The sequence below is a fragment of the Hippoglossus hippoglossus genome, chromosome 4, assembly GCF_009819705.1.
Source record: "Hippoglossus hippoglossus isolate fHipHip1 chromosome 4, fHipHip1.pri, whole genome shotgun sequence".
In the NCBI taxonomy this organism is placed as follows: Eukaryota; Metazoa; Chordata; class Actinopteri; order Pleuronectiformes; family Pleuronectidae; genus Hippoglossus; species Hippoglossus hippoglossus.
In genome coordinates, this window is record NC_047154.1 from 16,765,250 (window position 1) to 16,791,188 (window position 25,939).

Below are 25,939 nucleotides of genomic sequence, written 5' to 3' on the forward strand. Positions count from 1 at the left end.
TACATCTATGTGTCACATTTAGCCTTTTTTTTTCTTCATAGAAAAAACATATCTTGTAGATGTTTATATACTCCCAATTTGTAATCGATTTCATGGATTAAAATCCCTGCCCGTCATAGACTGTGTATAAAAATGGAAGTAGACCGGTCTGGAAAGTGAAGCCAAGGCGGAATTCCCTGAAACCTTTATTCTCTCAAATGACCAGCAGAGGGCGACTCCTCTGGTTTGCATGAAGAAGTCAGAAGTCTATGGCTGGTTTCAGACGTGTCCTGCGAAGGATCTTCGGAGAATTTGGTCCGGACCTTCGCCGCAGTTTACCTTTCACACATGCACAATGCAGTTCTGCGCAGATGCGTTCACAACAGCAACAAATTCTCTGCAGGATTCAGGTGAGGGGGGGCACAGCAGGCGGAGGCAGGAAGTAATGTTTTAAATGTGCTGCGGAGATCACATGTTTTTGTTGACAGCACAAACACCCGCGTCGGCCCTTATCACCACAAACTCTCTTGACATCTTCGTTGGTTCTACGTGTGTGGCACAGCTTTTTCAGCTGGAGATATTTGTTTTCTGTTTGTTTTAGTTTTTTTCATTTTTGCGTCTGTTGCGTGTTCGAAAAATCTACCACCCGACTCGCTCACGGTGAATCCAGCGGTGGATCTCCTGCTGTGTTCTCCCATCGGCTCCTTTGGGCTTTCTGCAGACTTTACACTTGACGGCCAGTCGGAGAAAGTTTGCAGAAACTCTGGAGGATTTTCACACAGACATTTGCGCCCACACATAAACCTCCTCTGCAGAGGATCTCACTGAAAACGTAAGAAAATGGCCCGACTTCACACGTTAAATAGGTGCTATATAAATAAGGTTTGATTTGATTGATTTATTGACTTGATTTATAACATCAGAAGACATTTTCATACTTAGTTTATCTTCTCAATTGTCAGTGTCAACATGATGTTCACTAAATTATCTAATTTACAATAAAATAGGCGATAAAGCAACGTTTGCAATGGGACGTGGATATCACGTGATTCACGACTAGTGCCGTCCATTGGGTGGAGGTCACCTTTGTAGGTGGGTGTACAGTGTCTTTGATCTCTTAGTCAGCCCAGGATAAACCTGATTTTCATCCTTTCTGCCAAATGACCCAACATCGTGTTGCACAGCATTTGGCAAAGCGCCTGTCCAAGGTGTGGACGGCTGGATCTTGCCTGTACAGTGAACAAACATTCTCACAAACACATCTAATTTTGTACCTTCAATGAACCAACCTTTAGCCTTCAAGTGTCGCCAGTGTGCTGCTGCCTGGAGGCCCAGGATTTCTTGCAGCATCCCTGCACGTGTACACGCCCTCACACTTATAAAAACACGAACATAAAGGTAGTACTTCTCACCGGGAGGGTTCTTATCTGGCCTGGCTCCCCCTCTGTGCCTTTGAATTTGGCCCCAGTGATTTACACCGTGTGTGAAAGCGGCCGGCTGGCTGTGTCTTAATGCAGAGCACCGCGAGGGATGGAGAAGTGGCCCGTAATGAATTGGTGTTAATGAGCTGTTAACTTTGGTCCAGCTCAAAGTACCACACTATCCCCTGCTGCCTGGCTTCTAAGACAGCACACATATATACAATCTCACACCCACACACACACATATATGGACACATTGGAATGCATAGGTTAGTCGAGAAAGAATTTACCCACCGGTCGTCTAAGTGCACGTATACAGACGTCACCCACAGACACGCAGATGCTCTCACACACATTCCGTCATACGCATGTTCACTGTCACATACGCACACGTGCGCATGCACGCGTACACCCACATACACACTCTCCATTCCAACACATACTCAGTCAATCAGCCTCTCACTCCCGGGCTTAACGGGGCCCCTGGCTCAGAGGCAGTAAATCTTCCACATGCTGACATGTACTTGTGGATGGCGTACACCCAGTCGAGCTGCTGAGCAGATCAGAGTCAAATGACATCGGTAAATAATTCCCAGTGTTTGTTTTTCTCTAATGGAGAGTCAGGTGGTCATGCACCACATCTACCACGATTCACATGAGGTCAAGAGTCAAGTTTTTGGTTTGTATTTTAAAGGTGATTTCCCATAAAAGGCATAATTTCCCTGAGCTGTGATCTCAACATGTCTCACAGCTAAATACATTACAACACACAACAGCAAGTATTAACATAGCAAAAAGATGCATATTCTTACTGTTTATGAGACCTCTCTGTGGGAGGTTATGTTTTCAACTGCATTTGTTTGTTGCTCTATCTGATATTTATCAGGATTATGCAAAACCTACTGGACCGATTACCTCAGAACCAGGTGAACAGGGTCATGGGTCATGGGAAGAACCTATTACATCTTGGTGAGGTTCGGAATCAGGGGGTGGAACCAGGAAAACTCTAGATCTCGTGAATTTAAATGTTGAGCCTTTGGTGGAGGTATGTGCTCTACTGAGTGCCCTTGTAGTTGTGGGTTGTACTGGATTTTGCACAGTATTTTGCTTACATATAAAATAATATCTCCCCAAACTTTACTCTCAAAAACTTTTTGCACTTTTTTCAAAAATGAGTACAGACGTGCAACTGTTGTTGGGGCTAAAACTCCCACAGTCTTGCTCAGTGTGAGTCTTCATCATCACTTCATCATGTCTTCATCATTTACTGCTTTTTATGCTTTTAGGTCCAGTTGCATTTTGGTTGTTGTTATAAACTGTCAGCTGCCTGTAAAGGAAACTCCACCTTTCTTCTGAGCTCATATAATGTTCCATCTTTCGTGCTCATCTTTAAAACTGTTGGATTTGCTCACATTTTATGACTGTATGCATGCAGAGTGTTGCTCTCAGTGTAGTTTTCATTGTTCACCTGCCATCCATCAACTCTCATGGAAAACAATTGTGGTCGTAGCAGTCTGGAAAGGCTAAAATGATGTAAATGAATGATGTGAATGAATTATCTTCCAGTTACTGTTTGTTGCATATGTGACAATCATAAAGAAACCTTATAATGACCTGCAGTCTCCTGAAAACAGAGGTGGGCATGAGGCACAGTTGCAGATATTTTCCCATGTTGTATTTGCTGAGCCAATCTTTGATTGCGGTGCGTTCGCTGTATGTTCGTGGGGCTCCAGGAGTGACGTTACAGTCCTGGTAAGAGGAGAATGACAGTGCGCCATTACCCGTCTGTTTGCCTCTGCACAAACACAATCAAGATAAATTCCTCTACTTGGTAAATATAATGAATGTGATGGTGTCTGTTGAGGCAGGATCCCAACATTCACTCCTCCAGGCAGGTGGACAAAGGCGTTCTCTCTGCAACCACACAACGCTGACTTCGAGCAAATCATCATGCTGATGCTGAGCCAGATAAGCTCACTCCCCACCGTCCCTCTCTCTCTCTCTCTCTCTCTCACACACACACACACACACACACACACACACACACACACACACACACACACACACACACACACACACACACACAGCCGTACCGCCCGCTGCCTCTTTCGTTTGTGAGAAACCAAATAGGCCTGCGGAAAAAAAAGGAAGATCTGTGTTTGCAGTGTTTGAATCACCTGAGGGTGTGTGTGTGTTTGTGGTTTAATGTGTGTGAGAGCATTCCTCTGCTCTGAATGTGCATGTGCGTACATACAAATTCGTTCCCTCATGTTAAGCCTGTTGGAGGTGGGAGGCCAATTAATGGAGGATGCTGTTAAGTGATTTTAGAGGCTTCGCTGGAGATTTAGGGGAAGGAAGAAAGATGGCTGCCCGCAAGGTGCTTTAATAGTCCCTGACAGCGCTGGTGCTTTATAGCGAGCAGCTGGTCCAGGTGTTAGCCGCTACGTGAGCGCACACACACACACACACACAGGCACGTACACGCCGCCTGCCTCATTAAGGTTGGCCCTAACAGGAGGGCTCTTTGCGGTTCAGGAGGGAGTGTGACGCAGTGTGTATTTTCAGCCTGTGTGAACACACATTAAACTGCAAGAGCCGCTTTCCTGGAAGGGGAGGAGGCAGAGATTAGGTTGGTTGTCATGCCCAGGCATTCAAATTGCCATTTGTTGTGGCATATAAAATGTCCCTATAAACAACTGGCACGTTTATAGATTCTCTTCCCAAAGCTAGATGCAGTTTTACAGTCGACTTTTTACAATCATCGTGACCACCAAATTTGTATTGCTGTGTAAGTGATCTTTCATTGCGCTCTATTTCCGTCCCAAACTGTGGTGTATTAACATAAGCATGGACTGTGTTCTGTGCATTGTGGTGTTTAACACATTCTGAGGTACACGGACAATTCCCAGGATTAAGTGGCACGTCTGTCTGAAAGAAAAGAATTTGTTCTTTTCCCCTTTTTTGTAATCTCTCAATTCTCTGAACGAGACAATGCCAAAAAAAAGAAAGAAATCCCAGTGAGTCACTTTAATGAAACACAGTTGATGCAGTTCCATTAGACATGTATTAGGGGCACATCGTCTGCAGGCCCTTTCCAACAGGACCTCAGCTGGCAGGAAGTGTGTGTCTGTGTGCGAGAGCGCTGCAAGGGGCAGACCTCCGCATGCAATAATTGTAATTTGGCAATAAGTAGCTTAACCAACAAGAGGAAAGAAAATGGGGCGGGGGTGCTGGAAATAAGCAGCACCATGGGGGAAGGAATACAAGAGATTATCAGGTTGGAGGGCACCACTTCTTCTCCTCTCCTCACCCCCCCGCTATGGGCACTCTCGCTCCCTCGCCGAGGCCAACATTCACCTCAGGTCAGCCATATCTAATGTTACTGAGTGTCTCCAGGCACAGGGTTACGGAACAAAGGTGTAACCTCCATTCATGTCCCCCAGGTCTGCTAATGAACATTATGGACTGGTTGACTGAGAAGCTAAAGATACTCACCGCTGGTGTCCGCACCCCCCCCCCCCCCACCAGCGGTTTCTCAGGAGGATGACGACCCTCAAAGAAAGTGTTTTCTTTTACAGGCCTTTCACTTTTTTCGAGTGTCCATCCTCTTATCGCCCATGAAGCAGGAAATGGGATGTCCTGCCTCGATTGTGTCCCTCTCTCATTGCTTGTGTGAGAGTGAGTGTTTGACTACAAATTCCCTTTTTACTCAAATGTGCCACGGATCTCATGTTTTTTGACTGAAACCAGATTTTTTTCAGATACAATTACTCGTACTACTGCAGCGCCTGCTCTAAACATGCCAGTTAGGAATGGGCTGAGTGCAGCTTTCTTTCTGAAACTGTAAAAGTCACCTGCAGTAAATGAGCCGCTGCACAAAGAGCTGTTCACCTGATTATTCAAAGATCAGTGAAGCTCAAACCCAAACTGGAGAATCCATCAGTTGTTGTTGCTGATGTCTGGAACGCAGCCGTTGTCGTGAACGTGCTGTTGTCTTGATCAGGGTCCCAGCCGCAGCAGCTACAATCGCACCAAAGTTAGAAAGCTCACTTCCCTCGGGCTGTTAACAATACACATGCCAAGTGTGAAGCCAATAAGATGTTCTCGCGATTTGAGTTATCTGATAGATTTTTTTTTTTCAAAAGCAGACACTCATGGCAATTCCATTTAGTTTGGCATCGATTTCAGCATGTCTTTAAAACCTCATCATCTTTTGTATGAATCATCACATTTTCTTTTTTACAAATGAAAATGAAAACTCTTACTGACAAAAATTACATATCACATTACTTTGCAAGCGATATTAAAAATAACTCTAAACATCCAGCCCACTATCCCTGTGTAGTATGTTCATATTAGACAAATCTTCAGTGCATGATTTGCATTGATTGCCAGCGTTTTGTGTCAGTGCAGGAGGTTGTGTGTCTGTCGTGCAGTAAAGCAAGATGTGCATGATACAGTAGAAGTCATTACTTAATTATTCAATTTAATCATCAAGCGTGTTTCAGAGTGGACAGACACAAATCAATGGATGACACACAAGGTGAAATAAAGACATTTAAACTGGCATTTGTATGTTTTTTGTAATTAGATTTTTTATGAATTTTTTGGTCATCGAAAGCAGAGCAGCAGTTATATCATTCACACAGGAGAGGACAACCTGCCATTAACATTGACATAAATACAAATAAAACTATATATATATGTCTCCGTTGCATTTCACACATTATTAATTCTACCCAACATGTGTACTTATGATGATTAATCATTTCATTAATTCATTCTTTTGCCATGGGACATATAGGATTCTTCCAGTTTTGCAGCCGTGATAAGACCAACTTTTATTTGTTTTCTGTTGTTGACCGGGTCTGATTGAAGAAAATACATTCAATAGACATGATGAGCTGAGTTCACTGTGAGGAGAGGAGGAGATTCCAGTGGCATCAGTCACTGCACTGATGCATGACTCTTGACATAGTTTGGTTTGTGGACAATAATGACTGAGACAGTGAAATGTGATGCGGCGCTTTATATTGGATGTTAAAAGTCTGACAGTGCAGATGCTGACTGTACAAACCAAACATAAGCTCTCTGTCTGCTCAGACACCCACAGAACAAAACCCCTTTGAACTCTGCATGAATATGTCTATTTGTGTCACTTCTAAAACGTCTGACAGGAAGTCCAGCCAGGGTTATACATTATGTGAAGCAGCGAGTTTTTCGGGATGTGGTTTTCCTCGAGGATTTAGATTGCACATGATACAGTTTGGCCACAGGCCGTCTTTGTTTGTCATTAGCCCGTTTGCTTTGATGGTTTTCAAATGCTATGTGTTTTCGCGTTCACATATGAAACAGTATACTTGTCCCAGCCAAGTTGAAAGCAGTTAATGATATCACAATATTATGATAAACTGACCAAAAACACATGTCAGCGGGGAGAACAGAAGTTTAAGAGCGAACGTGAGACCGGATCGGCATGCGGCGACATTATACGTTTAATAGCGCCGAGATATTTACGTTTTCATGTTGGCATGACAAAAGACGATCTGCAGAAGCTTCACCACAGGCACGTCCTCCCTATATGCAACTGCATGTGTGGGCGTGTGTGTCTGGATGCAGTATATCGAGAGGAAGCAGGGTTTGGCGAGGCCCTTGCAGACATGCTGGAACATGACACATAGTTCCTCCCGCGTATCCTCACTAACCACAGCGAAGCAGCATTAATGATAAGCACCTGGATTCCCACAAGCTCCAAATTAGGCTCAATTGGCAGTAACTGATAAATTGGGATGAGTGGGAGTTGGACTGCGGGGCCAAGTGAATGAATTCTTTTCACATCAGGATGCAAAAGAGAGCCGAAAGAGAGAGATGAAGAGATTCTTTATACTTCACATGAGTGGAAACCACACGCTCGGGAGGGAATGAGATAGAAAAAGGAGAGAGGGGGACAGTGTCCTCCCCAGACAGCCCATGAGAATCCAATACACTCCCACGCGTCTGGGTTTGTGTGTGGCCACTGCACACGCTACACGCCACATGTATCCGTGTTGATCCCCCTCCTCGAAACATCAACCCGTCGCTCTCTCAATCAGGGCCACACTCCCCGCCGACTTTGATGCATTTTTTTAACTCAACGTGTACGACAATAATCTTTTTCACCCCGCCAAGAGAGCGGGCCATGGGAAGAAAGGCCCTGCTCTCGAGGCTTTGCTTCATCTTTTGCCCCGGCTCTACAGCGAGACAAAATCGTTTCGCCTGCACCACAGTGTGGTTCAACTGCAGCTGAAAAGGGACGGGGACCAAATCCCTCTCATACACAACAAAACAAAACTGTAGCCTTTTCAGTGTGACTGCCCACAAGGAAAGGGCCTTTTCTGTCTGCGGCGGACATAGTGTCTATCTATCTATCCGCTCCCCACAGATGTTGACACTGTTTGTTGCGGGTTAAGATGCCCTCTAAAGGCCATTGTTCCGCTTCTATCTTCTATGTTATTGAGTTTTTACTCCCTTTCTCGGCAAGGGCCGGAGGTAGAGAGGGGAGAAAGTGGTGAAAGACCTCCGGATGGCAGTCTGCGCACCAGGGGGCCTTTCTGCCCAGAGAGACCCCAGCAAAGGGCTTCATTGTGGGTAGCAGCAGGCAGCCACTGAGGGCTGTATGCTGGAAGTATTGTGTTGCTGGATGGACCCGAGTCCCTCTCCAGAGCGGGGTCATAGGTTAGCCCCCATGTGGGCTGCTCCATACCTGCCTTGCCTCGTCTCCCCCTTCCACTCTCACACGCTGAGGGAGACGCAGCCACATACAAAGGAAACCAGTCAACTCACCCCTAAGGAGACTCTTAAGATTGAGAGGTGGCAGAGCGGAGAGACTAATTCAGTGCACTCTCCACTTTCTCGATGAATAGATAATTTGATTAATGGGTCCGTGAAAGGAAGTTGTGAGCGAGGCAGGTCAGAGGCTCCCCTGCATTTCGCCGGGCCTCGTCTCAGCAACCTCGTCAGGATAAAAATCTTATCACAGACTCAAAACAAAAACTTTCTGATGACATCTCAGCTATCAGTGTTGTTGACGCGGGCGTGAGTCATGGGGCGGTGTGTGTGTGTGTGTGTGTGTGTGTGTGTGTGTGTGTGTGTGTGTGTGTGTGTGTGTGTGTGTGTGTGTGTGTGTGTGTGTGTGTGTGTGTGCGCACAGGGCCCGGTGTAGCTGTGCATGTGTGGATATGTAAAGTATGCTTTTTGAGACAAAAGGATGGTGAAAGATCGTGTCAAACATTTGGATCTGTGCTGAGCCAGATCCCGCCCCTATCGCCTTATCTTGACACCTCTGTGCATCCAGGGAATGCTCGCTCTCATGCCTCCATGCACCGTCAGCACTTCAAACACAAACACACACAGCCATTATTATTATTGTTATTAGATGGCCCCGCTGAGTGATGAGGAATATGAAATTGGAGTTACTGAAATTTTAATCTTCATCCTCCAGTAAACATCAGACCATGTGTATCTCTATTTGAAGTGTTAGTAAAAGGTTATTGGGTGTTCTGTGAGCCATTTATGTGATTTCACATAAACGCTGAATTTCCTGAAAGCTTTATTGATTATTATAAGTTGCAGAACTTTGATCTTGCCACAGTTTGTCTTTGCTATATTTTCCCTTCAGTTGTCCTTTATCACAACTGCAACAATAATATACTGATATAGTGTATATTCAGACTGAACTCTCAGTGGCAAGGTAACAGGTGAGTCATTACCACTTACACTGTCAGCAGTACGTGAAATCCTGCATGAGGCACCGACATGAGTGTTGCAGAGACTTCTGTCTGTATCATTTTTTTATTTCGTGTGCAACAATAAAAATAAAAAAGACCAAGTTATTTCTGTTTTCATCCTTGTTTTCCCTGTTTGTCAAATCAACACGCTGCCACCCCCAATCCTGAGGTAGTGTGTGGCTTGGGAGCTGGAGCGGGTTGTCCACTAACCTGAACGATGGGGGTTCGATCCCTTGCTCCTCCGATCCACTTCGGCTAAATTGAATGAGTTTTTGAGTAATATTTGATAGAGTACTGCTCATAGCTGCACTGCATGGATATGAATGTTAAAGGGAAAACCGTACTGAAAAGCACTTTGAGTGGTTATCGGACATGAAAACTGACATATAAATACAGACCATTTATGTAACATTTATGTTTCATTTGCCATGTATTAGTTTGTATTGTCATATAATGATTAATATTAATATGCCTATTTAAATCATGAAGATACAAAACCCTCTCTTCCATTTAACATTGATTCATATTAAACATTGATGTCAGATTATATTCCTGATATAATTTTGGAAAAGATGCACATTACATTAATCAGTCTCACGTGGATCTTTTTTTGTTTCATTTCACCAGTTGTTAAGACATCTGTGTGATTCAGTCAGAGGAGGGAAGCTGCAGAACAGTGAAAGTCTCGGACTCTTCTCTCGACGCAGTCATTTAGCTATATAGCACCAATGTGCAGTGTTTATGACAGGGAGGATTGGTGCCGGTGGTCATCACCGATTGGTGCTGTCAGTGGTGATGTATGAGTGCGGAGCCACATCTCTGACCTCAGATTAGTACATTAACCCTCTCCCTGGGCGAGGCTACTGCGTCTCTTAAACCCTGACCCCCTGTCCCCTCACACCACCACAGGGGGCCCGCAGTCACCACTCTCCCCTCCTAACTCTGCAAGATGCCGCATTGTGTTCCCCCTTAGACCATTGTGTGCAGCTCTAAATAATGTGCATTCCGCATCCAAACAGTTCTCATGCTGACTCTCAGGGCACGTCCCGGGCTGCAGAGCTGGAGTTGCAGTGTCTCGTTGAAGTGTCATCCCCGAGGGGAGCTTGACCAGGAGCTGCAGGTAGCTTTCATGGCTGCACGACACACTAGCTCCTTTCCCCAGTGTCCTGCTGCTAGAAATTTGTTGTCCCCCTCTGGGTGTCTTTTTGGAAGTGTCAACCACAAGGCCCCCGATGGGAGATTTGTTGATATGATAACTCGATTAGGCTCCGGGATGGATGACAGTTTGGCAGCGAGCCAGTCAGCAGCACCCAGGGAGGCACTGAATCGTCTCCTTAACCTCTCCTCAGGAGGCAGCAATTAGAGGTAGTAATTGGTGAATTAGCAATGTTGCAACATGTATTCTCTGTTCCTCACTTTCTATGGCTCGTGGATGGACCAGAGGCCGAGCAGCTGAGGACCTGTGTGATCGGCACCTTCTTCTGTCAATAGTTCAGACTCAATACAGTAATGTTTCCTCTGAAAACACAGAGCAACTGCCCAGATATGGAGTTGTTGATGGGAAGATTGGCCATGGTCAATGACTTTTCTTATTTCTGCTTGACATCATTTTTTATGCAGCTCCATGCCTGTGGTTCAGAGGAGATAATTCAATTAATACGGCCAAGGCCTGCACTTTAACACCGGGCCTTTTTGTCTGAGAGATTTGCATCATAAAACTCTGCCATACAGCTGAAGGTCCTCTAACACCTAAAATAGGAAAATGAAAAATTTGAAAGAGTCAAATGAAATATACATTTACTTTCAGACGAGGCTGCGGCCTCTGCAACAAGATGTCTCCATTGTTTGTTCATGGAAACGTTTCATAACTGCGCAGCTCGTTACAAATTATAAAGGCAGAGTGTGTTCAAATGTGAGGTTGTTTCAATGTGTTGCCTGAAAGTTTTGTTCCCGGAAATCACAGTGACTCCTGCCAGGACATGACGTCTACGTCAGAGATCTACTGGAAACATGAAGGATGTTTCTCGGTCATGGGGCTGATAAAACTTCACATTTGGAAAATAAAAAGCTTCCAAATTATAGTATGAAACTTTGGCCATAGTTTTTATTTCCTGTTCCCAGAGAACAATCAGAGAAGAAAATAAGAGATACTTTATTTAAATGTTGTATTTAATTCAGCAAAGTTTCAGTTTATTTCACTCAAGAGGCAGAGTAAGATTCTTATGTTGAAGATCGCTCCAGTTAAATGAAACTACATATGAAACTATGAAGTTAGGAAATAGTCCCTTGCAGATAGTTTCATTTCTCATTATTATATTTAGTTTGAGAGATGATGCTCTTGAGGAGAGACAGGTCTAGTAAATCTTAACTGTCATTTAATTAGATTCTAATCTAATCTCAATCTTGTCCAGTTATTATTCAGTAATGTACAATAATGTGCAAACAACAACGTTGCTTGATTTTTCCTCCTCTGATAAATTCCTCGTGTGTTGACCATTCTTTTGTTGACCGTACCGGCCCTTCTCCAGGCTCTTTAATTACCTCGCCTCACCCTCCACTCACTTCTGTGGAGTTTGTCGACTCTGGCGACCTCTGACCTGTCATGCAATGTGGGTTTAGACTGACGTAGTCAAGGTGTTACCATCTGTGCCGTGCCCCCACCCACCCCACCCCTCATCTCTCTCCACGGACAAGTCCTCTGTGTCCGGGCCCACTGAACTGGAAAAGTTGCTTACAGTGAACTGTCTGTTTGTCTTTGTAAACATCTGAGCTCTGGAAAAAAGAAAGGACGGACAGAGGTGGAGCTTCTGGAGGACACTTGTTGTGTTTCTGCTTTTTTTTTAAATCTTTTTGGTTAACAGTGCTCATTAAGTTATCTGCACCTACGAGTTAACTTGTAACTCTGACTCTGTTTTTATTTTTTTTGTGTGTGTGTGTGTGTGTGTGTGTGTGTGTGTGTGTGTGTGTGTGTGTGTGTGTGTGTGTGTGTTTGTCAGCCTTTAAAGCAACATATGAATAGATATTAAACAAATATTAAACATGAATTCATGCTTTAGTTATATTTTGGACATCATAAGAAAAAACTTAATCAAGATCACTTTTGCATTTCATACATTTACCATCTAAAATATACAATAATACATATATATTTGTTTAAGTGCTAAAGCACAAACTTCAAAAAATGAAATGTGTAAATTTGAGAGGATGCAGATGAGAGTCAGAAGAAGTTCCATAGAAAGACGATGATGCCAGTGTGTTCAGGAGCAGTTGCACTGAAACATTGTATTAAGACTACAAAGAAAACCAAACATGTATTCAACATTATAAATCTGCATTCTGTGGTAAAACAAGGGTTTTAAATATGCTACAAAAACCCACAGAGGACCTATAACCCTTTGATTGACATTTACATTTTTCAGAGATAAAACATGAAAATAATCAACATCTGATGTTAGCATCCTGTAACCAAAACATCTAAAGAGTGGAAAACATATTCTTATACAGATTTAAATGATCATCATCACAATATAAAAATATTAAATTTCATGTTTAAATTTCTTTATTCAAAATTGTAATCTAGTAAAACAGACGTATAAACAAGTCAACGTTCTTTAACATTGAAAAAGTAGAGAGTTCTGTTGTGCGATTGTATTTATATTTGATGCATTCAAGATGTTGTAGCTGGTCAATGACAACTGATCAAATTCTATTACCTGATCAAATGGTGAAAGTGTTTATTTGCCTACTCTAGCCCTGTGTGTGTGTGTGTGTGTGTGTGTGTGTGTGTGTGTGTGTGTGTGTGTGTGTGTGTGTGTGTTAGTGTGTGTGTGTGTGTGTGTGTGTATGTGTGTGTGTGTGTGTGTGTGTGTGTGTGTGTGTGTGTGTGTGTGTGTGTGTGGGTGTGGGTGGGTGGGTGTCACACAGAGCCTCTCTTACTGTTGAGGTGACTGTGCTGATACATCAGGCAGAGAACCTGATGCAAGACGATCTCAACAAATGTTGTTGAATTTTGAGCATCACCAACAAATGTATAACTTGGTGCGAATAAGTGGAGATATGCAGATAAGTGGATGTTTTCCCCAAACTGCCACAGCAGTGACAGTGTCATCCTGCTGACATGTGACTGACACAGATTGAGATTGTGATTAGATTGAGAAACCTCTTTTGAATAACTTCTGACAACAAGCGCACAAACCAGCGGCTCAACCGTCCAAACCATGTCACACAGTCTTAACAGATGGTGCTGCGGAGTACACACACACACACACACACACACACACACACACACACACACACACACACACACACACACACACACACACTGTAGTAACAACACTACACAAACAAGCTGAGTTGGCCCAATCACATCCAATTTGCTCATATTCATCATGTTCAAAATTCCTTCTACAAAGCTGTGTTATGACATGCTGACAGTGAGGGAATGTTTTTCTTCCTCTCTGGTTTTTACTGAACTGTTCCACTAACTCTTCCTACAGTGAAGTGTATAGTTGGTGATGGATTGAGTGACACACGGTGCATGATTCTCTCTGGGTGGTGCAGCACCAAAGACTTGTGCTGGCTCAGAGTTTCAGATCAGACGAGTAAAGAAGTTCACTCTTAGTAAGATAAGGCTGCCGCCTAGTGGGTGAAGGCCTGCACAAGCTTTTACTGCAGAAAAGCAGCTGAGAAAGAATATGCAATTTCTATACAATACTGCCCTCTAGAGGTTATGCTTTAAACTCTTGTGATATTGATGAAACTGGAGGAGCAACAGCTTTTCAGCTAGAGGATATTTTCTTTAGAGATCTACCTGACAAACTGTTAGTGGTTTGTTTGAATTATTTTATATCCTGGGGCTCGTGGAAATAAAGCGTATGAATCTGTAGGTCGTTGCAGTTTTATGTTCTGCAAATAAACACGTGTGATTAGTGAAGCTTTCTTGTTCGTGGCTTGTTGCATGTGCTCTACATTAATTCATCTGTACGACAACAAATCATCCATATAAGTGACATTAATGTGATTGTTACATTGGTTTGTTTGATGAATGTTGAATATCTCATGTGACAAAAAACTGATTTTTGTTAATATTTTAAGCGTTTTAAGTTCTCATATAAGTTGTATATTACTTTCATATTTTTCCACACATGGAACGCCCACTCCCCCATGTCTCAGCCTTTGTTAGGAGATGAAAGCTGCTGAAATATTACACCATTACTTCTGGGTCTGGTCTATTGTGTTTTACTTTAAAACTGGGACACTGAAGAAACATTTCATTCAGAGCTGCGTTTCTGCTGTGACAATGAGGACAAGTTGTTTTGTAGCTCTGAGGTTAAGAAGTTGGATCTTCATTAGTTTTGGTAATTTGCTGTTCTTACTTCCTCTGGTGACTGTATTAGCTGGTAAGTTATTTACACTTCTGAATAAAAACCATATCCATAAAAACAATGATTTATTTTGTTACATAGTCATGTGTGCTGCACATCAGTGTACTGTTGCTGACATTTTATTTTATTCTGACACTAATACAGTGATTGTTCCTAAGCATAAAATAACTCTTACATCGTTTAGATTAATTTAGTTTAGTTTGTCCCAAATATTTTTTGAAAAGTAAAATAAAAATAAATTTGTTGAAAAACAAAATTACTAAATAGTTACCATAAGGGTGATTTGCATTTGTTCCTCTGTTTGCCAAAGATCTATGTGTTGTTGTGTGTGATGCACAGTGTGATCATTAACCACCAAGTGTGTCGCCAACATTGAAATTTTCCATTTTTTTAATTTTCTTCCATTTCTGGGTCAAAGAAGACAAGTTGTTTTGTGAGAAAAATGGAGTATTGGCAATTCTCATCACAACCCAATTGACTAGCTAGTAAACTAAACCAGGTCTGACTGATGTGGAACAACTTAACAGGGTTATTTAAGGACATTATGGTAAATTTACACCGCAGCATAAATGGAAGCAGCCCAGGGGAAAAGCAAGAAAGAGTAAATGTAAAATTCAGTGAAAAACCAGTTAAAGCACTTTGTGATATTTAACTGTGAGTGAATAGGTAGATTGTGTCCTTAAATAAAGCTGATTATACCGTGACCTAAAAATGACGGAACATAATATCTTCAGCATAAACACATCGTCATTGTGACTGTTCAGCCAGTCATTGTGTTTCTTTTTGGTTTAAAATGTCAAATCACTCATGTTTCTATCCATATACGATATCAGCAGGGGAGATTCTGTTGGTTTAACGTTCACTAAACACAATTCCTCAGGTTCTTCACAGGAATCTGATCCGTGGAGAGGAACTGCCTCCAGGTCATCAGATAAACAACCACTCCTGCAGAACGCCTTCACACCAGGTTATCAATGTTTCTCTGTATCTACCTCAAGAGGAAACCAGGCCAAGTTAATATTCATTCCAGCAGCATATTCATTGTACATTTTACTTTTTTAAATCTAAAGCTCATAACTTAGTGTCCTGTCTTCTGCCCACAGTCCAGCCAGTGTCACTGCAGATTCAGCATGACACCAACATGACAGAGAATAATGTCCATAGAAGAAGAAGAAGCAGCTCGGGCTCTGGTGACGCTGAACACTCTGATCTGCTTCTGAACCTCCTGACGACCTCTCATCTCCCTTCTCTCAGAGATCTACTGTCAGACAAAAAAATCTCAGGTTGCACAACTGCACCCCCCCCCCCCCCCCCCCCCCCCGCTCAATTTATCACAGCACGATGACATGCAAAAAAAGACTGAAGATAAGCTGACCTCGACCAACGACTGCATTCTTGTTTGTTTCCCTCTGGTCTTTTGTCAAATGGATACAAGAATCAGAATTATTAGGCATTTAAAAAAAAAAATATTATATGTGTCAGAGTGATGAATTGGTTTCCATGTAGGGGAAAAAACAAAGCTTATCAATCTCTGACTCCACGGTGGATATTACCCCTGATCCCTGGCTTCTTGAACCAGAAGAGCTGCAGCTGTAACAACTACACCAAACTCTGTTTAGAATTCTTCATATTTAAAAAGTTCCCTCACTATATACTGGACATAAATGCTGGTTTTGAATGACTTCTAAGTCTTTTTAACTGATCTACACTTTAGCATTACTCTTGAACTTGCTGGACCTGATTCTGTCAATTTAAGCCCGGACCATCAGTCAGTTCCACACTTCTCAGGGAGAGTCGTACCCACTCACCAAAGTTACATTGAACAAGAGCATATAATTAAAAGTAATTTTGTAGTAAAAGGTAGAGAGGTTTTTTTAGGTAGAAAAGTTGCATTAAGTTGCTTTAAAGTCAAAGCAGCTCTACCTGTGATTACACAATTCCCCAAATCCTATTTGACAGCTGCACAATTTAGTGAAAGTGAACAGTTTTTCTAGAAAATCACAGGACATGTTTTGAAAATCATTTTAGTCGACAACAACCCTGACACTGTCTGATGTTCTGACCTGAGATTTTATTCAAAGGCTAATGTATATTCTACAACAGCATAGGAGCAATAACACACTAAACCAAAATCATTGTTACACTCCCCTCTGCACTCTGAAACACAGCACTGTTTAACTTTAAAGACTTCAGTCACAAGATGGAAGCAAAAGAGTGAATTTTAGCTTAGGTAATTAGTTTGATGCCAAAACTACTGAAATTATCGTCAAAATGGGAGAAAAGTCAGTCGGAGCAAATCAAAAAGTTTTCAGGGAGGATTTTCAGGGAGAATAGAAAGTGTTGCTAAACAGGTGCGTTCAGTCAAAGGGACAGATATTTAAAAATAACTGTGGGCTGTCAGGAGAGAGAAAGAAGGAAGTGATTGTAGTCAGCCATTGTTTATCACATCCGCCCACATCGCTCCAGTCAGTCCATCGGTGAGCTGAAAAGAACCTTCACTGGAACCAGTCGCATTATTTAATGTCTTTCTTTTGTTAACGTTTAGTGATTTATTCTTTTAGGAGGACATTCATTATTTGAAATCTGGTCTGACTTGACTCCAGAAGGAAAAGTGGAAAACTTTGGGATGTCTCATTTAAACGATTTATTTGTATTATATTTTATTTACATCAGTGCCAGACCAAATGACACTGATATCTGACTTTAAATAAAAGGCTGAAATCAGTTCAATATAATCCAGCATGCAACAACAGATCTCCCCAGACCTGAATATAATCTGTCAACAGTTGTTTGTGTCATTTTGATGGTGAAATTCTTCCTTCTTTGTTTTTGAAGTTCGTTTAGGTCTCCGTGTATCTCTCAGTGGTCTAAGTGAGCTTCTCGACCCTCAGTTCCTCCTCTCCCTCAGCAAACAGGTTAGTAGATAATTAATACTTTTAAAAGGCATATAATATATCTTTCCCTCGTGGTGTCTGTACAGGAAATAAATTCATGTTGATGTGTTCAACTACAAACTTCAAATAATCTTTGGTTGAAAAACATACAAAAAAAGAACATCAACTGTGTTTTTCCCATAGGCTTTAAGAATTACCCCCCCCCCCCCCCCCCCCCCCCAGTTACTCCACTAGTTAGATTATAATGACCTGATAAACATGTGAGTGAAGATTTAGTTTGACGAGGAACAAAGTCACCTCCCAACTAATCAATGCTCACAGAGTCTAAAGGTCAGAGACTGAAACCTCTGTGTTGGTTTTGGTCAGACTCTGTTATATGTCATTTATTCATCAGTAAACAGTGAAGCAATCAGCAGCCAAAGTTGTTTAACTTGAATCTGTGAACTCTGGACGTTTCAGACTGACAGCACTTTTTTAACAGGAATGTGTGGATTAAAAGATTAGAGTCTCTCGAGCTCTGCACACTGCTGATGAAGAGGAGGTCGAGCATCGCTGAAATTAGTTTTTGAAGGAGCAGGGGAGACACTTGAAGCTGCTGTGTTGAAGTTGGTGCTTATGACTTTTGTTTTTCTGCTTTTTCTCTGTAAAGCCAGGACTCTACAACACTGGAGGGAAGCCAGGACTCTTCACTATGAGAATTGTGGGAATAAAGAAAGCAGCTGCTGCACCCTGAGACGTCATCATCCACAGTCAACCCCAGGATCTCTATGATTAGGTTAAGTTAGGTTAGGTCAGGTTTCTTTATTAGTACCCAAGGGTAAATGTGTTGTGTAGACAGGGTACAGCAATCCATGGAAACAGACCAGAAACTGATTATTGGAGACATTAATAAAACATGTATATTACAAAATACTAAATAAATATACTCTGTTCTTCTTCCTTTTAAACATATTTTAGTTCAAGGTTTGAGCTATGAGCTAATACAGATCTCTGCTTCCCTTTTACAGAAGAGTTTAGTTTTTAGCACTTTGCATTTAGATGTGGACCATGGCCACTGAGATTATGAGGTTGCATGGGGGGGAAACAACTATCTTCTACAGTGTGTGAAACCCAACAATACATTTTTTAAAGCAAAGTATAAAAACACCGTATAGTCCCCAAAAAAACGACGGATGCCTTTAAAGATTAATTTGAATGTCTGTGTCGTGTTCAGTGACTGGCACTTGACCCCGCCCATGAAACGAACGAGCCAATGGCACCAGACGCCGGGTATCTGGTCCCTCCCTGTTGGTGGAGCTGAACCATGACCGTAAGGAAGTTGCTCTGCACTTCACCGGTCATGACTGTGGCCGTGAACGTCCCGACTCCTCACTGTAAATAAGACACGGATCCGCGCTGCGCCAATTGCGCAAGGATGGCAGAGTCGGTGGAGGACACGCTGCCCGACGAGGAGAGGGAGTTCCAGAAGACCGTGGCTCTGATCGGAGGAAAGGAGCGGATTTATTTGGTCAGTGATGTCCGTGAAAGTAAAGAGGAGGACGTGGAGGACGCCGGGATCCTGCAGGAGTTCCTACGTGACATGTTTCACATCAGCAGCCATGTGAAAAGCAACGGGCAGCCCCACTCCTCCTCCCCAGACAACCCAGAAGACACTGCGAGCGAGAACCACATCCACAGCAAGACAGAGGCGGCTACGTGTAATAATGAAATCCCTCTGACAGAGAGGCCCAGGGATTTGGATGCAGGAGCTTGTCCGGTGGTACAGACGAGCTCCGGCGACAGCAACAGCAACGCGCGGTCCGCTCAAAAGACAGCGACGCGCAGGGCCAACATTTCCAGCGTGAAGCGAGCGATAGACTGCCCCATCATCATCTTCATCTTCAGACAGACGTTTGTCAGCACAGTCTCCAGCGAGCTGTGCGTAAAGGAGATCCTGAAGGACGTCAGGGCGCGCACCAAGCGTGCCAGGATCGCGCGGCCGGCTCTCGTTGGATTAATCCACGCCAGACAGGAGAGCGCCGAGACCCGCCGGTGCGCGCAGCTCTTGGAGAGTCTGATCCGCTCAGTGTTCCACAAACATCCTCCGGAGACGATATGGAGCGACTGTTTCATCCCGAACCGAGAGGCCAACACGCTCAGCATCAAGAGAAACACCTGCAGAGTGGTACACTCGTCCCAAACAGCAGGTGTAATGAGACACATGTTCAAGTTTGTGATTCGTGTAGAATTTACAGTAACGTGTCTTCTGCAGGGCAAATGCTCGTTGACATGGAGTTTGACCCCTGGAGTCTGTCACCAGGACACCATGCAGTTTGGTGATTCGTGACATATTTGACAACATTTTAAATTGGTTCAGATTTGATACTTTAAATCATGGGCCTCCATTGTGCAGATATCACACAACCCTGCAGCTCATGTGTAACTATTACTAAAAGGGAAGTAACAATATCTTTTGTTTAGAAAACCATCGTATTCAAAGTACCTAAATGTCTAGTCATAGTGATATCTTTCAGGATAAAATACATTTGCTAATGATTGCACAATTGTAAATTCACTGCAATCAAAGTGTACGGAGGTCAACATGCTCAGCATCAAGAACAATGCCTGCAAAGTTGTACATGTAATAACACACATCCTCATATTCAGGTAATTTGTGATTATTGTAGAATAATGTGGTATGTTAAACAAGTATGAGCCCATCAAGAACATCAGCAGGGCAAATGTTTGTTGACATGGAGTTTGAACCCTGCTATCTTTAAACAGGACAACGTGCAGTTTGATGATGATGCACAGCCAACATTTTTAAATTGGTAAAGATACTTTAAATGATGGCCCTATATTGTACATATATCACACAATCCTACAGCTCATATGTAGATTAACTGAAAGGCAAATAACAATGCCTTTCATTCAGAAAACCATAGAATCATTCAGTGTACCTCATGATACCTCGGGGGATAAAATAGCATTGATTATAATAGGACAATTGATAACCCACTAATGAGTTCAATCACAGTCTACGTTCCTGCAGACACTGTTGTAATTTGTGTAAGTGCACTCCATTATTTAGGTCAGTTCCATGACATCCACGAGACCACACATTTCTGCACACATTTTTCTTCCCAGGCATGGCTGCAAAGGCCCCGGGAACAAAAGGAGCATTCATGAAACAAGCAGGCCCTTAGATAAGCTGCCAAGTTGTTAAATGCTTTATTATTGCCTCTTTTTAGATAATACCAGGAATAGAGGGAACCCGCTTCTCTGGCCATTCCAATGTTTGTTCTGGCATCGGAGAAGAGGAGGCGGCGGTCAGACCAACAACTCTACGAACAGCAGGCAAAGAGGTAGCTGCTTCACCCCTATTGAGACTGATAGAGCCAGACATTTCCACTTCCACTGGGCATTTTCTTTAAACCTCCTTTTTTCTATTCTTTTCTTTCCTTATATATACATCAGATTATGCTTGTTCTCTTGGGATTGGCGTTTATATCCCAGATTGCACTATATGGGTAAAAGGCATAGATACAGGTTTCCAGTCTTTCACAGGATCAACAGACACATAGAAACATCACATATTAACACTTTGTGAGCTTCTCCTTGCATCAGATTTAATGCAGTGATGATAATTTAGAATAAACAATCTGTTTTAGATGACACAGTGGGGACCAGCTTCATTATAGCAAAATGCAATGTGGTTGTAACTTTTTAGGTGGACAAGTGAATTTCTTTTTGTGGGAAATTTAAGAAATCTTTTACCTTTTATTATTGTCTATCCTCAATGGGAACATACAACTGAAAAACACAACTTGTGTAATGGATTGGATGTCAGATTGAATCTATACACAAAAATGTTAAGAGCATTCTCATGTTAAACTTGAATATTTAGCCACGATTGAAGCTATAACAAAGAGCACAGATTTGTATTATTTTCTTTAAACTCTGGTTGCATTGTACGTACCTGTATTTTATTTGTTTTTCAGGTGACAGTCTAGAGGAAGGCATCCCTCTGCAAAAAAACAATTTCGTGATGGTTGGGCGTCATGTGGACGGAGAACCACCTGGAGGTGACAGCTGATGTCCGGACACGTGACCTTTTGGCTGCAGGCCTATCGCTATGGACAATCCTGGTTTTACTGTGAAGTTGGCCTCATGATGCTGCAGCGCCTTAAAACAGGGATTTCCTTATGGTGCTCAAAATCCCCAATGCTGAGCCAATGTGATTCCTGAAGCAGTATTTTGTTAAACAGTCAAATCTGTTGCCGTCTTGCTGATTGTTGTTTATGTAAAGAGCAGTAGAAGCTGAAACACATTAATGTCAGTTTTTTTTGGGCAGAGCCCTTCAGATAGAGACTTGTACGTTAGCTTATTACATTCTGAGACTGCACAATAGTGGAAGTAGACATTTTACAGCACAAGTACAACTTTAACATGATGCACAGTCGAAAACACCGAACAAGATTAACAACTGGGCAATGAGGGCAACTGCTCCACGGGACCCTAAAACTCCAGGCTTACTGTTTATCAACTGGTCTGTGCTAGTTGAATTTATTTTATTTGTGCTCATTATTGTTTATTTTGGAAAATACCCCATTAAATCACAGTGTCAACTGACATGATAGAGGTCTTTATTAGTGTACCTGACTGAAGCTCTATCTTTAAAAGGGGCCCTGTGTCAAAATCTACTATTTCCCGATCCTTTCAATATGTTAGTTTTAGATACACGAATTGAGCACTTTATTAGGAACACGTGTACACCTGGTTATTAATGCAATTTATACACTAATCCAATCATGTGGCAGCAGTTTAGTGGATAAGATCGTGTTCATATAAAACATCAGAAACAGAAGCTAAATGTGTTCATGTGACTTTGACCACAGTCAGAATTTGGCATCAACAGCGTGAATCCATGAACCCAACCTGCCTTATGTCAACAGTTCTGGCTGTTGGTGATGGTGCCACCATGTGGGGAAAGTATTCCTGTCGCATTTAGAGCCAAACAGACGCCAATAAATTGTGGTTTGAATGCCACTAACTATCTTGAGTATTTTCGCCCATAATGCGTATGATAATGTAGGAAAATGATCAACATAAACCATGATATCAAAAGAATGAGAGCGAATGGAGACCTTACCAGTATTAGTGTGGTGTTCCTTATGTAGTGCTGACTGAATGTGTAAATTTAACATATTTTCTGTTGTGTTAAATTATTGCACATCTAACCTGGAGCTAGATCTAGTGAAGAAAAAATGTACTAACTGCAGAGAACAGGAGTAACTGTGAAAAGGGGCCCAACTTTTCATATTTTTACTGACCCTGAGATTCTGTTTTCAGGATTTGTGCCTTTACATGACTGCTATCAATAGCATTATCTCTAACAGAAACTGCATAGTCTGCTTTTCACTTTTTTATGTATTAATGTAGGTTACAAACTGCCAGCGGCCTGTACAGTAATATAAATAAAACCATCCTGTGTATCTCTTGATAAGAAGGACTTTCTCTGCATTTTTTCACTAAATATTCAGAGAGCAGCATCCGTCAGTCAACATGGCAATGCCACATATTACCTTTTAAAGCACGACAACCATATTTACTACACAACTGTACACAGCATGGATTTTTTTGTTTTTGTTTTCTTTCATATTCTTTTTTTGTCAACAGTCTTAATAAGAAAACACAGAGGATGCATGTAGAAGTGAGCACCACCAAACCAAACGTTATGTACCTGGGTTTACTATCAACACTCAGCTTAAATAGCAACACCAATCGACACATATACTACTTGTAGTCTTTTTTTTTCTTTTGGAAATAAGGACATCAAAAACTTACTGTACACTTTACTGACAATTTCAGAATAAAACACTGACAACCTCTTATTTTAATAGAATTGATATCATTGCCAGACAGTTGTGAGAAAATGATTTAGGTGTTAAACTCAACCTGTGACCTATTTTAAATGTTATCTTTCTCTTTTGAAAGACATTTTCTGACCTCACAGAGGTGCAGCACAGATGTATGACCCAACATTGGGAGTCTATTTCGCCCACAGACATGCCTGTCCATAAATTTGTCCGATTACCATATCAAAAATTTTCAAATACGATGAAAAGCTGCCAGACAATATTTAACTTTATAAAGCTAACGCAGGTTGGTACAATCAGCGAGGATTTTGATTGTGTAATATAATAGTTCAGTGTGTATTTTTAGTCAGGCGCAAGTGAGGGCCGCGCTAAGCTGAGGTCCTCTAGAAGGGGACCTGCGGTGTCAGACAAAAAGAAGTTAGCGGCTGGATGTTGTGGATTCTCTGTGACTGACAATAAAACGGTGGCATCTTCTTCATCCTCGGACATTAAACCTCTTGAACTTCCACCGTCGCACCAGGTTCTTGGGGCTGAGGAGGAAATAAAGAACCAATCATGATAACATCTGCCGGTAGGTCGTAGACTGTGTTCTCGTTTCGCTAGCTTGTCTTTAGCATGCTGCCATTGATTTAGCTGAGTCACAGAGCTAATGTAGCAGTGTTCACCGGTGACAGTACATTTATCAAACATGTTTTAACATCATGGACAAACGCTTTGTTACCGTGTGTTTAACTGTAGCGTGGGGATGGTTTTAACCGTTGCGTCCGTTTCAATATACAGGGATGTTTAAAAATGTTGCTGTAACGTTCATGCTAGCAGTGTTTAATATGATCTCTGCTGCTCAGATAATAAAGATCACGGTTATTATAATGAAAACTAAAGAATGGGTTTCATCTTGGTAACGACCCACCAAATCATGGTTCTTTTAATGCAGCTTACTGTCAGTGGAGTTTTGCAAATCATGATCAGATTCAACCATTTTCTCTTCCTGTCAGTTTGGGAGTTTAATCGGTAAATAAAGCGCGTTTCCATTTATTTACTTTACTAAAGTGTCAGTTATAAGCACCTGACATCTATGGTCCGTAACCGTTTGAGCCTGAGACCAAAAACAGTTTGTGCTGCTTTCATAGAAATGAAACGATGAATAAGCAGAAAAATAAACATAAGCTTTGATTAATCTAATGATCATTTGTAAAACAATACTATGTTTTCCCTAAATTATTTCCTCTCAAATGAAAATTCCTCCTGCATTTCTCATGTTTGTAACAAACAAATACATGTTTGTTACAAATGTATTTGTAATAAAAAAGATTATATAGTTTTACATTCTTCTGGGTATTTGGATTACTTGTCGTTCAGAAGACATTTTAAGATTCAGAAGTTTTTTGTATAAAATGTATAAAAATAATCTGGCGATTGATTATACAAATAATCATTAGTTTCAACCCTAATAATGAAAACAGGCAAAGTTTGCTCAAATTCAATAACTAAGACACTGAAAGAATCTACTCAGGTTTTACTGAAATCATGCACTTCTGACATCATAGGGTCAAGTGTCATCAAAGAGATGAAGGTGTGTGAACCTCTCAATCAGTTTTGATTTCCTTTCTTTTTAGCTGGAATTATTTCCCTCCTTGACGAGGAAGAGCCGCAGCTCAAGGTAAGATGAGTGTGTGGTGTGGTGCACCAGGTGCCTCAAGATGAAAGAATCTGAGATACCTTCATCTCATGTCATGTTCACTGCTGTTTATAAACATAGAAATTGCAAGCCAGTATTTTACATACAAGTATAAGCACATAAGTTGTAGGGCACTGACTTGCCATGAAATGTTTCATAAAGAACATGAGTAACGTGTAAGTCAACATGTAAAAGATCTAAATGAAACAACTCTGTCTCATTTACAGGAGTTTGCTCTGCACAAGCTAGACTCCATTGTGAATGACTTCTGGGCTGAGATTTCGGGATCTGTAGATAAAATGTAAGTATGACTACGTTATGACTGGAAACTATAACTGATGCTCAAAAACTTACAGTAGGGAACATTAGGCTACACTCCTGGATTTGTTTTTAAATCAAAATACAGCCAACGCTGTATCGCCTGCCTTATAAGTGGTGACAAGCCCATATTGGCACACCTCAACAGAGGCAGATAAAGTGTAGCAGGGCATTGTAGTTTGCTAGTTGCTACTCTATGGCACAAACCGCTCATGGGTAATTGAAAACACAGTTAATGCTGATTGGGTGATGCATATACATTTAATTGTTTGAAAAAATACCACTTCTTGGTGCAAGTTTTCATTCTTGTGTACTGTAACCATTTGTTTTCTACTCACAGTGAGGTCTTGTATGAGGATGAGACGTTTCGGAGTCGAGCATTCGCTGCCTTGGTGGCGTCTAAGGTTTTCTACCACCTGGGAGCCTTTGAGGAATCTCTGAACTACGCTCTTGGTGCTGGTGAACTCTTCAATGTCACAGACAACTCAGAATATGTGGAGACCATCATTGGTGAGAGAACCAAAAAAAACACGACCTTATTTACCAGTTTTTTTTGGTGACCATGTGACAATTCTCTTGTTTTGAGGCTGCTGTGAACCTGGTACTCTTGTGTGCCAGTGTGAAGTAAATAAGCCAATAAA

At 41.9% G+C, this 25,939-nt stretch overlaps 3 protein-coding genes across 5 annotated transcripts in view; all 3 read left to right on the forward strand.

Moving 5' to 3' along the window:
- LOC117760570 overlaps positions 1-18,325 on the forward strand; it is a 42,376-nt gene extending 24,051 nt beyond the window's left edge. Inside the window, exons 3-6 of the mRNA XM_034583693.1 lie at positions 15,431-15,517; positions 15,654-15,833; positions 17,386-17,465; positions 18,094-18,325. Coding sequence (XP_034439584.1) covers positions 15,431-15,517; positions 15,654-15,833; positions 17,386-17,465; positions 18,094-18,177 — 431 coding nt within the window. The 3' untranslated portion in view covers positions 18,178-18,325. The remainder of the gene's footprint in view (positions 1-15,430; positions 15,518-15,653; positions 15,834-17,385; positions 17,466-18,093) is intronic.
- A 420-nt stretch (positions 18,326-18,745) lies between these two features.
- Positions 18,746-22,929, forward strand: LOC117760463. The gene is made up of 3 exons (XM_034583507.1): positions 18,746-19,630; positions 20,675-20,788; positions 21,425-22,929. The coding sequence occupies exons 1-3, from the start codon at positions 18,859-18,861 to the stop codon at positions 21,517-21,519; spliced, it is 981 nt and encodes a 326-aa protein (XP_034439398.1). The 5' UTR covers positions 18,746-18,858; the 3' UTR covers positions 21,520-22,929.
- A 758-nt stretch (positions 22,930-23,687) lies between these two features.
- The window catches only part of psmd1 (proteasome 26S subunit, non-ATPase 1), a 33,677-nt gene continuing 31,425 nt past the window's right edge, over positions 23,688-25,939 (forward strand). For 2 of the 3 annotated variants that reach the window (XM_034582905.1, XM_034582907.1), the window contains exons 1-4: positions 23,689-23,873; positions 24,919-24,962; positions 25,208-25,281; positions 25,639-25,808. In XM_034582905.1, the coding sequence (XP_034438796.1) occupies positions 23,858-23,873; positions 24,919-24,962; positions 25,208-25,281; positions 25,639-25,808 (304 nt within the window). In that variant the 5' untranslated portion in view covers positions 23,689-23,857. Of the gene's footprint in view, positions 23,874-24,918; positions 24,963-25,207; positions 25,282-25,638; positions 25,809-25,939 lie in introns of all 3 variants that reach the window. The other variant, XM_034582906.1, reaches the window with a different exon arrangement.

What these genes read in the sequence shown, in the direction of transcription:
- LOC117760463 (XM_034583507.1), top strand. Translation starts at nt 18,859, where the DNA reads ATGGCAGAGTCGGTGGAGGACACGCTGCCCGACGAGGAGAGGGAGTTC. An exon ending in ACACTCGTCCCAAACAGCAG is followed by an intron (nt 19,631 to 20,674) that starts GTGTAATGAGAC and finishes GCCTCTTTTTAG; the next exon opens with ATAATACCAGGAATAGAGGG. An exon ending in TACGAACAGCAGGCAAAGAG is followed by an intron (nt 20,789 to 21,424) that starts GTAGCTGCTTCA and finishes TTTGTTTTTCAG; the next exon opens with GTGACAGTCTAGAGGAAGGC.